At 40.6% G+C, this 13,375-nt stretch overlaps 1 protein-coding gene across 4 annotated transcripts in view; it reads right to left on the minus strand.

Moving 5' to 3' along the window:
- crppa (CDP-L-ribitol pyrophosphorylase A) overlaps positions 1-13,375 on the minus strand; it is a 50,300-nt gene that overhangs the window by 20,872 nt on the left and 16,053 nt on the right. The window contains exons 7-10 of one of the 4 annotated variants that reach the window (XM_040118954.1): positions 8,282-8,359; positions 8,013-8,105; positions 1,928-2,059; positions 311-832 (exon numbers count right to left, since the gene is read on the minus strand). In XM_040118954.1, the coding sequence (XP_039974888.1) occupies positions 758-832; positions 1,928-2,059; positions 8,013-8,105; positions 8,282-8,359 (378 nt within the window). In that variant the 3' untranslated portion in view covers positions 311-757. The other 3 variants (XM_040118955.1, XM_040118956.1, XM_040118953.1) reach the window with 3 other exon arrangements.

The raw sequence follows: 13,375 nt of genomic DNA on the forward strand, positions 1-13,375 counted from the left end.
CTGTGGTGCAGAAGCTGGTACACACATAAACACACAAAGCCACAGACACAAACAAAAATAAAAGGAAAAACTTGCATTTGGAGCTAGAGTATATACTGCAGCTTGTACCTTATTACTGTGAACTGAGTGAATGTTTGTCGCAGGAAGAACATATGTATGTATAAAACTGTGGACAGCAGCATAACTAAAATGTTTTCACTCTACACTGGCTTCCTTCACAAATACATTTTGAGACATTCAAACAGGAAAACTTGACCTTTATTTGCCAGAAACAGAAAATTAAATCCAGACTGTTTTGTCGTGCTGACAACATGTCAGCGATCATGTGACCCAACTGAAAATAACATCATCCTCTGGAGGGTATAAATGGTGAGTTTCACGGCAAAGATACCCGAATTGTGTCTGGTACTCACTGATTACATTATTGCAAAACCAAACACTAACTCAGGTGTTATCTATTTAAAGTTTATTTGTTTCTTTTCATGTTTTCTTTAAAGTAACAAAGGACAGAAACAAAAAGAATACAAGAAAAACTTTCAATCAGGCTGACTGCCTTTTGCATTATTGCCTGCTGTCAGATCTTTTTTATTAAAACCAAAGAAATAAAACAAACTTTGTGAGCAATATTCATATATACTGTGCGGCTGACTGAAGAAGTTTTGGCAGGCATCTCGAAAAGTCCATCTGGGAAGAATTATCCTCACTATACAAAAAAAGCTAACAGTGATACAAGGCTGTATTCTGCTGTTCCACTATCTCATAACGATAAGCATTTTATCATGGTGAAACACGCATTATCTCCGTCCACTCCCTTCCCTTTTTCCTCTGTTCTCTGAAAAGGGGTTGAAGCAGGATGACTAATTAACAGCATTAGTCTCCATAATTCAGAGGAAAACCATGATGTCCAACATCCGATAGCGGAATCAAATTCATATGTGGTTCCGCAGCGTATCGCACGCCTCGCTATCAAGGATACGAGGCATCTCGTTTTAATTAGACAGCACTGTGACGTCAAGGCCCGACAAATTACACCCACTCAGTGACCACAGGGAAGACCGGGCCTCCTTCAGTTCATCAGTTTCTTGTGCAGGACTGAATAAAATCGGACCTCCTCAAACATCCGCTCGCCTAAGGCACACAGGCTTTTACCGCTGATTTGTGAAGGGATCTAGCTGCCAAGACGCCTCATCTGTCAAACTGCTGCAGTAAGTGTTGAACATAAATCATACCGGATGTCAAATTTAAGACCAATAATGCAATGAATATTCAACATTTGTCTTTAAGCTTGCCCTACACATCTGGCCCAAAGGTTGTGATTTGACTTGACGGCTTTGGTAGCATGAATCCTGCCATTACTGTGCAGGATGAATAATTCAGCCTTATATAATCCTGTAATTACTGAACAGTCGGTTATGGATTTCAGGTCAACCGCATCCACCCTGATGACTCCAGTGCGCACTTGGCGGGTCTCGCAGAGGATTCCCATGACACGCAGCTTAACGGCGGAGGTTCGGCCTATGCGTAGGGTGGTTGAGCTGCACGGTCATTTACACCTACAGCACCTCTACATCCTTTTCATCCCTCTGGCATTCAGTTCAAACACTACTGTAAAAAAAAGTTGACACCCTGCCCCTCTTAGTCAAACTTGTAGCATGCACCCATGTATTCCCACTTGCACAGCAATCAGACACACGTCCAGGTGTGCACACACACACTAGCACATACAGACGGGTGATAAAAGACGGCAACCTCGCCCGAAGCAAAAAAGCATGACAAGACACTGGCACAAGACACCTAAGAGACATTTCCCAATCTGTTTAGCTTGGCCCCTCTCAAATATGCATTCACAGCACAGGAACCCTCAGCTCACTTCAGGAAGAAATAAAAGATAATAATGGAGAGGATGGGAGAAACACAAAGAGCTTACCTTTGACTGATGAAGCTGGATGCCATAGAGAAGAATATTTCGGAGCTTGGCTGCTGAGGCCAAGTCCATGATTGCCGCTGGCTCTGGCATCGTCCCGCTGACGGACAGCTCAGCCGAACTGCTCAAATGCACCTATCAAAACAAAAGGCCACCGCACCCAATCAGAAAACACCTGCCAATAGCGAGGATCTATTACCAGAACTGCGATTATGCCCCTTTTTGGAGCAATTACAGCTCATTGTTCAAGCAGTCCTTTAAACATGTTGCAACTCAATAGGCCTGTTTATTTAAGGTTGCGTTTGGGGAAGATTTGGGAATCGTGAGCTCTGCTGTCCTGAGAGTAAACAGAGGTTGGTTGATACACAGTCCTGTCTGAGGATATAATGACTCTCTAATTCAGCTGTAAATCTTTAGGGCCTCTGGGGTTTATTTTTCTCCAATTAGGGCAGCGCAATCCAGACACACTGGCTCACATTACTGTGTCATCTCTACAAGTATCCAAAGCATAGCTTATTTCCATAACCATCCCGCTGACAGAAACTTAAAATCGAGATTTATTCACTGCAATTATCTTGTGATATATCCTCAAAAATTGTGACATTGATAGTCACAATACATAACAGTCACAAGAATCATTTTAACTGTGTCAAGGCATCTGCTCTAAACGTGCAATTATAACATTCAGACTTGAATATCAATCAGATGTTTGCTGTCATCGGGTGAAGTTCAATCTGAGGACTGATTATTCAGCACATTAGCAGGCGTCAAACCTCCAAGCCACTGGTTCGTGTCAGTCTGCTGAAATGATGACACAGTGATAGTAGCTCCAACAGTATCAATTACTGAGTTCCAAAATACAAACTGGTACAACACGAGTTAAGTAACATAAAATGTGCCATTTTTCGTTGGAGCTACCTTCTTAAGGCCAAAGTGGTTACGAAGACGGATCTTTTTTTCTCTCTCACACGTTAACATATAGGAACTCCCCACTAAATCCACTGTCTATCTTTGGCCACTTGACAGGTTTACTGGGAAGGTTAAAGGAGAGATTTATTAAAAATATCTACCGGAGATGTAAAGCACAGCTGAAACAATTAGTCTATTATTCGATTAGTTGATTGACGCAAAAATAATTGGCCGATTATCAAAAATAATTTTGATAATCAATTAAATAATATTTAATCTATGCTAATTTTTAAGCGAAAATGAGTAACATTTGATGGTTGTAGCTTCTCCGACGTGAGGATCTGCCCCTTTTTCCTCAGTCTTACGTGGTAATAAACTGAAAATCTTTGGGTTTTGGACTTTTGGTCAAATACAAAAAGCTATTTGAAAAACATCACCTTGGGCTCTGGTAAATTATTATCTTCATTTTTATTTTTGTATTTTTTTCTGATGTTTTTTTGCAGCTCACAAAACAAAGTGATTAATCAAAAAAAATAAATAAACTTGAAAAATAATAATTCTGATGGATAATGAAAATAAGTGTAAGCTGCAGCCCTAAAGTACAGGACCTTGTAGCTAACAAAGTTTTGCTCCACCGGTAGCCCCAAAACACCAGAATGAAATGAAGCCACAAGAACCGGAAGTGCGGCTGCTGACGTGCACATTTCCACAAAGGGGTTTTCTAGGTAACCAGCAGTTGGCACCCACAATTTGATTGACAGCAACAATGTATTTTCCCCGTTTTCATGTATTCTGGGTAAAAAACCAAAACCAAAACCTAAAAACCAAATGTAAAACATCTCATAAAAGTGATGATTCACGACACTGTATCCCGATATCCTGCTTCCCTGCCCTCAAGGCCGCGACCTGCACCTCAAACCCAATGATCCCTCCACTGATCGCTAACATGTGATCAAACTTGTGAGACATAACAAGGTATGTGTGCAATCATACACATCACAGCAAAACCTTCCCAAAAAAAAAATAAATAAATAAAAGAGAGAAAAACACTTTGGTCCTGAACTAAGCCTCATCAGTTATAACCGTGAAACTCAAGCGCCGCTTCATGTTTCTCAGAGTCACAGCTTCCCAGTCTGAGTTCATGCACATTCAAACGTGACCATGAAATCGGGTTAGACAGAGAAGGAACAGTAAACTTTGTGTGATTTTTTGACTGTAATGATTTTTCTCTTCTTTTATAATGCACGTCGCCTCATACTTTATGGACACAGTTACTTTTAATGTAGCCTTATACCCTTATCTGGTATATAAGACACGTAAGGCTGCGACTAAGGATTACTTTTATTATGAATTAATTCCTTGCCATTGTTTTCAAAATGATTAATCATTTAGTCTATAAAATGTCTAAAAGAGTAGAAAAAGCATCGGCAGGTTTGCTTGGTGATTTGTAGAGTAGAACAGAACAGAAAAGAGCAGGCCAAAACAAAATAGGATAAAAAATGAACAGAATAGAATACAAGAGGTCAATAGAATAGAAAATAATAGAATAGAACAGAATAAACAAAATATAATATTAGTAGAAAAGAAAAATATTCAATATAATATAGTAGAAAATAACAGAGCATAATAGAATAGAATAGAGTCGAGCAGAGCAGAGCAGAACAGAATAAAACAGAATAACAACATGTTGGCAGTGCAAATTGTGGGAACTTGTGCAGGGTTTTGCTCTGGTGCGGCAGGGAGTCGATCCCACTAAAACCTCAGCTTTAGATGGTGTGTTTACATGTGTGAATGAGTGTGTGTGTGTTTCTGTTTGTGTGTTTGTGTGTGTGTGTGTGTGTGTGTGTGTGAGTGTGAGTGTGAGTGTGAGTGTGAGTGTGTCTTTCATAGGCTACTTTCAGACTTACGGTCAGGGTTAGGGTTAGGGTAAGTAGTGGTTATGGCTATGGTTAGGGCAAGTCTCCAGGAAATGAATGCAAGACTATGTAATGTCCCCAAAAGTGACCAAGTTCACCGTGTGTGTGTGTGTGTGTGTGTGTGTGTGTTGTGTTGAAGTCTTCACTGAAAAACTTAGTACAACTCACACAAATAAGAGCCAGGCTTTCAGTGGAGTAATGCTGCGTGACATTTGCAGTGAGTGAGACTTGTTTTGTCGTAGAAATCAGCCTCTGCAAGTTTATTTGTCTCTCATTATCTGGCATTGTTTTGGCACTTGCTCTGTGTATTAGCTGAAGAGGTCGATTTTCCAAATTCGAAACACATAAACGGGAATATTCAAAAGTCTCTTGGAGCAGATTTGATCAGTTTGTCTAGTTTTGTTTTGTTTTTTTTCTCTCTCTCCGTGAGCTCTCGGGTCAGCGTTTCTCTGGTAGTGGTGGATGTTTGAATCCGGGCGAACAGTAAGCCAGGCGGAGCTGCGGCGCTCTCCCGGGAGGTGTACAGTTTCCAAACAGCTACAGAGCTCCTCAAGGGACGTGAAGTAGACTACAGGTGACATTTTTACAAGCGGGAGAAAAGCAAAGGTCTGGCTCGATGCGTCGTACGTGTACTTCATTGGAACCGAAAGCGTCCTGTGCCAGATGTCTGCGTTCACAAACGCGCAACAAAAAGGTCATTCAAAATGTGGGAAAGGATACTGAGGCGTGCTCGACTCTGCCTAAGTCAACTTTCATCACACACAGTAGCTGTTCTATGCTGACTGACTTCTGAATAGATTTTCTGGGAGACACAACGTCTGATAAAAACCTGATGCAGGCTGCCCTACCACTGCAAACTTCCCTGACGGGTTTGCTCAAGGACAGTTGATAGCAACACGTTTAACCCTCGGAAGTTAATGAACAGCTTCTTCTGATAGTTTTCTGAATTATAATCACTCATAATTCTTAACTTTGTTAATTTTTTTCCCTCAAATAGAAAAAGAGCCATAATCTCTGAGCTGTTTACTGTTTTCTAATTTTATTTTTATTTTCAAAAAATATAAAATAAAAATATACAGTACTGTAAACAAATATAAAATAACTGGAATCTGTATGTTTCACTAGACATTGCTGTGAACTTTCAAGAAAATGAATAAGCAGGTTCTTTTACAGTTAGAGTTTTTGACCTGACGCAGCTCATAATTAGACTTTCTGACGAACCAAAACTTTGCAGTAATTGTTACCTGCTGGAATATGATGAGGCAAAAACACGGCTGAATTTGTTCTGAAACTAATGGACACGATGCATAAATGACAAAAAAAAAAAAAAAAAAAAAAGTATGATTAACAGATGCTGAACTCAATCACTAGCCCATTAAAAAGCTGTTAAATCTCTGAATTTCTTTCCTCAAATTTACTTTCATTTACATCATTACGGGAACAGGTCACTTATATTAATTCATTTTTAGTTATGAAAACCCTTAATCAATGGAAGTGCAGCCTAATTTACTGATCTGTTTCACCCTCCTAGTTTTGTTAAAGCAAGGCTATCTCACTTTTGAAAGAAGAATTAACACATTATTCCTCTTCCACATCAAACGTTGAAATTATTGGCAATCAATCACACCCTCGCTCAGTTCTATACGCTCTGGGGTTTTTGCTGTAACAGCCTTACTCGCTCCGACGTGACCAGTTGTTTAAAATGGCTAATTTACGCTAATGTCAGCGAGCTTTAAATAGATATTGAACTGTTATGGATATTGTTGAGTCAGTTCGGGGACTTTAGGACTCTTCTCTAACTGTGTTACTTTTTACACCATGTTTTTGCCTTATGGCCACAGACGCCAAACGTTAAAGCATAATCTCGCTTTACGTAATGTTGCACGGAATTCAAACCTCAAAGTTTCTTTTCTGTGCATCAATGTCAGAAAAACCACATCCTGGATCATAGCAAAGGTTGAATCCCCGCTGTGTTGTATAAATTGGCAGCTCAACAGCCATAAACTTGGAAAAAAAAAAAAAAAAAGTCATTGCTTCTCACTTTATTTTGAGCAGTGAAGAAGACGCACACTGACCAGAGTTTTGATTGCTTGTCTCTGTGCTTGTCTGTGAGAATAAGATTTAGACCGATGTCTTTGTCCTGGCATGACAGAGACAAGCCAGTCCTGCACTAATGAAACCTGCTGTGTGTGAACGCGCAGCTTTACAGAAAGGCCAGCTTACCTAACACAAATCAAGGCAGTGGTTTAATCGGGTAATGTTCTGTGACATTTGAACTCATTAAATCCGAGTTTCTGGGTTTTTTTTGTCATCACAGAATCGAGAGCGGGCTGTCCAGGTTCTGTTGGCTCCATTTCTGAGCTTTACTTTGGCACTGATTCTTGGGGAGCAAAGTTTGAATCAGACAAGTTAAAAAGTTGAGATCGGCTTTAACAAATTCAAGAAATAATGTGTTTTCTCCCTGTAACTTTGCGTGCCGTAGTTGCTGTGCAGTCCATACCGGACCGCTCACGTAACTCCCCACATCTATGCATTCAGACACCAAACGAAAACAGCCAACTCACAGCAAGGGATGGAAACAGTGAGGGGTCTGGAGAGTGCAGGATAGATCCGAGTACGTGAAATCCCGGGTGGCTTTTCAGCCATTCTAACGGCATGGTTCTAGCGACGGCAATGTCAGTCAGTGGGTCAGTCCACCACGTTGGTCCAGACTGAAATATCCCAACAAAAATTAGGCGGATTGCCATGAAATTTTGTACAGACATACTTTTCTTCTACTACCACCATGATGTTCACTTCTGAGTGAAATGTCTTGACAACATTTGGATGGATAGCAATGAAATTTGGCATATATTGTTATTTTAAATTATATAAATACATTCAAATCCTGCTCTGAATTTGAATAGAATTATTTTCTTTTCTAATGTCTTAAAAATTAAAAACTTTTTAGGAATGAAACATCTCCGAAAAGATCTTGGAAAACAAAAATAAGAAACCAATCTTCAGAGAGACATTTTGCTTTCTCTTTGTGGAGTTTAACTTGCAGTGGCATTTCTAAGTCACAGTTTCAGGGACATCTGATGTCACACATAATGTATTATTTCCTGTGAGTAAAAAACAGTTAAGTATGTTGGGTTTTTTTGTATATTAACGACCAAAACAGTGTCTATTACACACTGCACGGAATAAGTATGTAGTATGGATTTGGGACACGGCTTCAGTCTTATTTATAAAACCATGGCTGGGTAAGTGTGTGGACTCACCCAAATGACGACCACTGGGTGAAGAAGAGCTCGATTCGCTGCCTCCAGATCCATCAGTATGGACTCCACTTCAGACAGGCAAGAACGATTGACCTGGAGACCGAGGAAATCAAAAACTGGGTAGGAAGCTTTACAGGAAAGGTTCGGTTTTCTCCAGGACTACAAGCTCTTAGGAAATCTGAACATGGTTGGCCAGAGCAGATCGTTAATATTTACAATGCCATGTTTCTATTTCTCAGAAAAAAGTTGTGCTTGAAATGGGAACTTACAGAAACCCGGATGAAGTTCCACTCCTTCAACAGGTACCTGCCCTTGTCCTCCATAAGATCTGTGAGGACGTCCAGCTCCTGTAACACAGATACACCCTGACATTAAATATTCGGCCGAGATTCTGCTTGTTACAGGACACTGACGGATAACGTTTAAAGCAGGTGCTGCAGTACCAGAGCCCTAATGCATCTGATGTCGAGTGACTGATCGACTTCAGCGCTCAAAGGTCAAGAGGCTTCTGGCTTTTGTTTCAGCCACTTCTTCAATCAGTTCGTGTGAGAGTATCGCACCTGTTTTCCTGCCATGAATCATTTTATGATTAGAGAAAAGGGGTAAAAAAATCTAAATACACTCAAGGACTACGCAACTGAGTGGCTTATTTCCATCAGCTGTAATCAGAAGCTTATTAGAACAAATGGAAGAGGTAGAAAAGAAAAAGTTTCTGGGCTCCTTTATATGTCTGAACTGGCAGGAAAATTCTGACATATGCAATAATCATACACAAGCCAAGTTAAATTTCATTACGCTGCAAATTGAGTCGAAGGCCGACGTAGGGCCAAGAATCGTAAAAGCTTTTCTGCTCAAAGAACCAGGACATTTAGGTCCCGATCTTTCCATTTAAGTTTCAGCCCTGGCAAACAAGTGACATGAGGCAAACAGATAGCACACAGTGTCCACCATGTCAAATTTACATTCATCTTGGTTGTTGTGCCTCTAATTGCAGCCTGGTACTACAATTTCACACACGCAGGAAATAAATACAGACATAAACATTCAGAGTCTTAGTTTGGCATTTAAAATACAGTTGTTCTACCCATTTTTAACAGAAAGTAATTGAAAATGTGAAATGGTTATGGAAAACATATGTCGGCGGGTTATTTGGTCTTGAAAGATAACTGCCCATGGCTTCAGTAGAAAAATCATTTCAATCCGAGATGTAGATTTGCAGCGTTTAAAAAAAATGTGACTAGATCTAAACCAGGTTGGGCATGAAATCCCAAAGTAAGAATGTTTATTTCAATTCAGGCATGGACTGGGGAGCCAAGAAGCCACGGAGGCTCAACAACCGAGCCAGTCCGAGGACAGAAGAGAAGCAAAGTTTCCAAGCTCAGCTCGGCAGTGAGCCTCCCACCATGAATTTCAAACGCGTTGAGGAAGAGACCCAATTTTTTCAGTCATTTTTGTGTGGAAGGGTCTAATTTAAAAACAATGGAAGGCTAATAGCTACTAAAAGCTACAATCACAGTTGATGCAAATATAATGACCATGTATGGCAGATGAGTCCACAATACCAGATACTATGACTTACCACATTCAGAGGTATATTCTCTGCTTCAAAAAAGGATTTGGCTAGAGAGACCAAAAAAAGATTGTTCCCTGTGTGGTCTCTACGCCTCGCTCCTCTTCTAGAGGTTAATCACTGACAACGTTCACTAGCTTGATACATGAGTCTGAGAATTTCTTTTGATGTGGACCGAATATGAGAATATTATCATAATTCAAAAGATTAAAAGGACGAGTGATAAGGGAGAGAATACAGAGGAGTTGAGTTGGCCAGTTTTTTTAATTAAATGATATACTTCTTTCATCATTTATGTACTTAAGTGTCTATAAAACATCCACTTGTCTGTGTTTAGCCTTTGTTCCTAATTCACTGCAGCCAAACGTCTGAAAAGTTGTGGCATCCTAATGATGTAACGGATGTAAAGGGGAAAGTAAGATTGTGACAGCCGTCGAAAACTGGTTCAACCCCGTATAAAAGGAGTTTAGGGTTTTTAACTCTACATTAAAAACTGCACCCCTACCGCTGATACTTTTACAAAAAATATCTCGATCACAAGAACCATTCGTGGCCATTAAGATGAGCGCTTCTTATTCTCAGATACTACCAAACGAATAGGTTTTCATTTTTAAGGCATGGAAGTATTGTATATTTAGTTCCGTCACAGGATTAAATATTTATCAAGAAAATATCTTCTATGGTAATGATTTTGGCCAAGATGCCTACGATTTATTTCCTTCTATATGTTGGCACGTTGCCTGGTTGAGAGACAGAAACCTTGTGACGTTACTGCCACTGAGGTGGCCCCCTGACCAAGGCCCTTAATCCCCAACTGTGCCAGTGAAGACACTCGGCAGCTTTCAGGCGTTAATGTGTGTAACTCTGTGTTTGTGAACCTGTTGTTCTCAGGGGAACTTCCCAGCATAAATAAAGTTAAAAGAAAAAAAAAAAAAACTCAAATGTTCTCACAGAGAAAAACTGCCTCCTCGTGAAATGTGGTGTTTTCGGGAGTTAACTTGAGGGATTCATTTTCGTATAAATGTTACATCAACTGACAACTTTTAGTTTTTCTGTGTAAACCTGGATTTAAACTGGATCAAACGCATCTCTCATGCTACATCCTGCTCAGAGAATCCCTTAATCATATTCCTTCTGTGAATGTCTTCCTCTCTCTCGCTTACACATGCTGCCAAATCCTCCACCTGCACACACACACACACACACACACACAAACTACACTATACTGTCAGTTTTCAGCTGAGCTTAGGCGGCCCCAACCGTGCTTATCACTGTATTATATTCACGTAATGGCACAGGGACAAAGGTAATTCTTCATCTTCCGTTTCTCCTTCTTTCACCTTTCATCTCCCTCTCCATTCTTCCTCCCTCCCGAACTCCCTGAAAAGGATGTATCTGGTTCCGAACACAGGCACTGAAAAACACACAGCCACCAAAAGCCACCTGAGCACAGACAGGAATGGCTCCAATCAGCCAATCCAAAGAGGCCGATGCCGGCCACAATCCATCTCCGGGGGCCCGGTCCAGCTCCAGACAGCGAGATCTGCCCATTTGACACTGGCTGACGAAGGACTTGGAGCGAGTTTAAAGGATGATGGACTATTTGGATCAGGGTGAAATTCAGAAACACATAATGCGGCGTGCTCTGCCTCCCCCTTACACTATTAACAGCTACACCCAGAGAATATGTACACAGGATGATCCAAGAAACATGTTTCTACGCATGAAGCCATGTGTAGGCAATGTGTCAGCCTGGGTGTCAGCTCTGGGGATGAGAAACAGGTGATGGGCGTGAAATATAATCACATAAATGGATGCGATATTACGAAAACGTGGAATCTCATGAGACCAATACAAAAGCCCTGCGACGTTTTGTGAAGCATATGTTGTTATTGAATCTGTGTTAAAAGTTTCGATTCAACTCTGTCCTCACTTAGGCCTTACACCTTTACATTGATCGATTGTTTAACAGGATTGTTTTACATTGTCGTCATATTATTTTGTTCCCCCATATACAGTTACATAGCGGAGTGGGCAACACAACACAAACCCCTTTCAGTCAAGGGTATGTATTTGGTTTCAGAATGAAATCTTCTGTAAGTTCTGTAACCATAAGATGAAAAAAGGGGGATGCTGGATCTTGCATTTATATACATTCACATCAATCTAGAACCGACACCTAATCATTGTGTTGTATCATTATACCTTTGACTTTTAGACTGCTTTTAGGAAAGTATTTATTGTAAATAAAAACTGATTTTTTTTCTTAACCTGAAAACATACACATGAGGTGGCAGTGCTTTTTTTTCAGCCCTGAGTAATGTCTGCTGCCTGTTGCCTGCTGGAGGTTGCTGGATGTGGACCCAACAACCTCCAGCAATAAAGTAGGGTAACCTGTGGAGTCACTTGTTGCTGTTTCTAAGGCCTGATTTCTGCGAGCTCACAACATAATTGAAGGCGACTTAAATAAGCATATCAACTTTTTTTTTTTTTTTTTTTTTTTTTTAAATCGACTCCTACCTTCTCTAATCTGAATTTTAGCAGCTGGGCAGTAAAAGAAGAGTATTCAGAGGGAGTTTAGTGAAACAAGCTTACACTGTAAAAGTCGGCAGGGGGTGGGTGAGATTTTGAAGAGTGAGGGGCACATGTCTCACCTGTCTCTGGTGAAAATTACGCCCCCGGAAGCTAGATAGAAGCCTCCCATAAGCGCTCTTTTCCCTCCTGGACAGCTTCAGAGTTATGGGGAGGTGATGGCGTGACACTGACATAGTGTATTTAACTATCCTACAGACAAACTATATGTCCGTGAAACATACTGAACAGGCTTACGGAGCGGATCCATAGCAGAGAAGTGAATTATGCTGCAAGAGTAGTTTGGGAAGTTTCTATGGACGTTTTGATCCTTCGACTTCCAGTGGGGTCGCCGCTGGAATCCATTGGACCTGGCAAACAAACTGTTCATCGCCACCCTTTTAAGCCTACAAGCCTTAAGTATTTGAATTTCATAACACAAATTTTTCTGTAGGGTATTCCCTTAACAAAACACATACAATACAAGCTGTCGCCGAGCTGTTGGATTTAATCTGTACAGGCATTCATAACGGTGTGTCCACCCCTCTTAGCTGCACAATTCTACCCTACCAGGCACCATCTTGCACCCATACACCTTGAATTGGGTTCATTTGTTTGTCACTAATCCAGTTTTACAGCTTACGCATAGACTGATTTTATATTGCAACCTTTGGGTAATTATCACTTTACTGTTTTAAATACAGCTTTGCACAAAAGCTTTTCTCTCTCTGACAGACCCAAATCCTGTGGTCACCTGTCCAGACACTTTGCTTTAACTCGTACGCTGACCAGCAAAGCTCATTTTTCTGACATCCATTCTTCATCCTTCTTTTTAAAGAAAGACTAAAGCTTGTGTGGGTTACTGGTTATGTGGTTTTACTCATGGGGAAACTCAACAGTTGTTGACAAGGAAGAGAGCATTTCACATGTGGAAGCTCTGCGGGGTCTGTGCCGTCAGATTTAATACCTTAGACTGTCACTCCTTACGGTTTTGCATATGGATACTGTTTTCCGTTGTCTATTATGAACAATTTTACAAATTAAATGGAGGATGTTTGTATAATGGGCCGGGGACAACTTCACTAAATTGATGAAAGTTAACGGGAGGGATACGAACTGTGGTGGAAACTGGGAGCTTGTCGAGTCTGACTGTGCTGAGGTGGTAGGAAGATGATGAAAAGAAGGCAAGAACTCATCACTAAACACTCCATTAATCAAGCAA

This window comes from Xiphias gladius, chromosome 22, assembly GCF_016859285.1.
Source record: "Xiphias gladius isolate SHS-SW01 ecotype Sanya breed wild chromosome 22, ASM1685928v1, whole genome shotgun sequence".
In the NCBI taxonomy this organism is placed as follows: Eukaryota; Metazoa; Chordata; class Actinopteri; order Istiophoriformes; family Xiphiidae; genus Xiphias; species Xiphias gladius.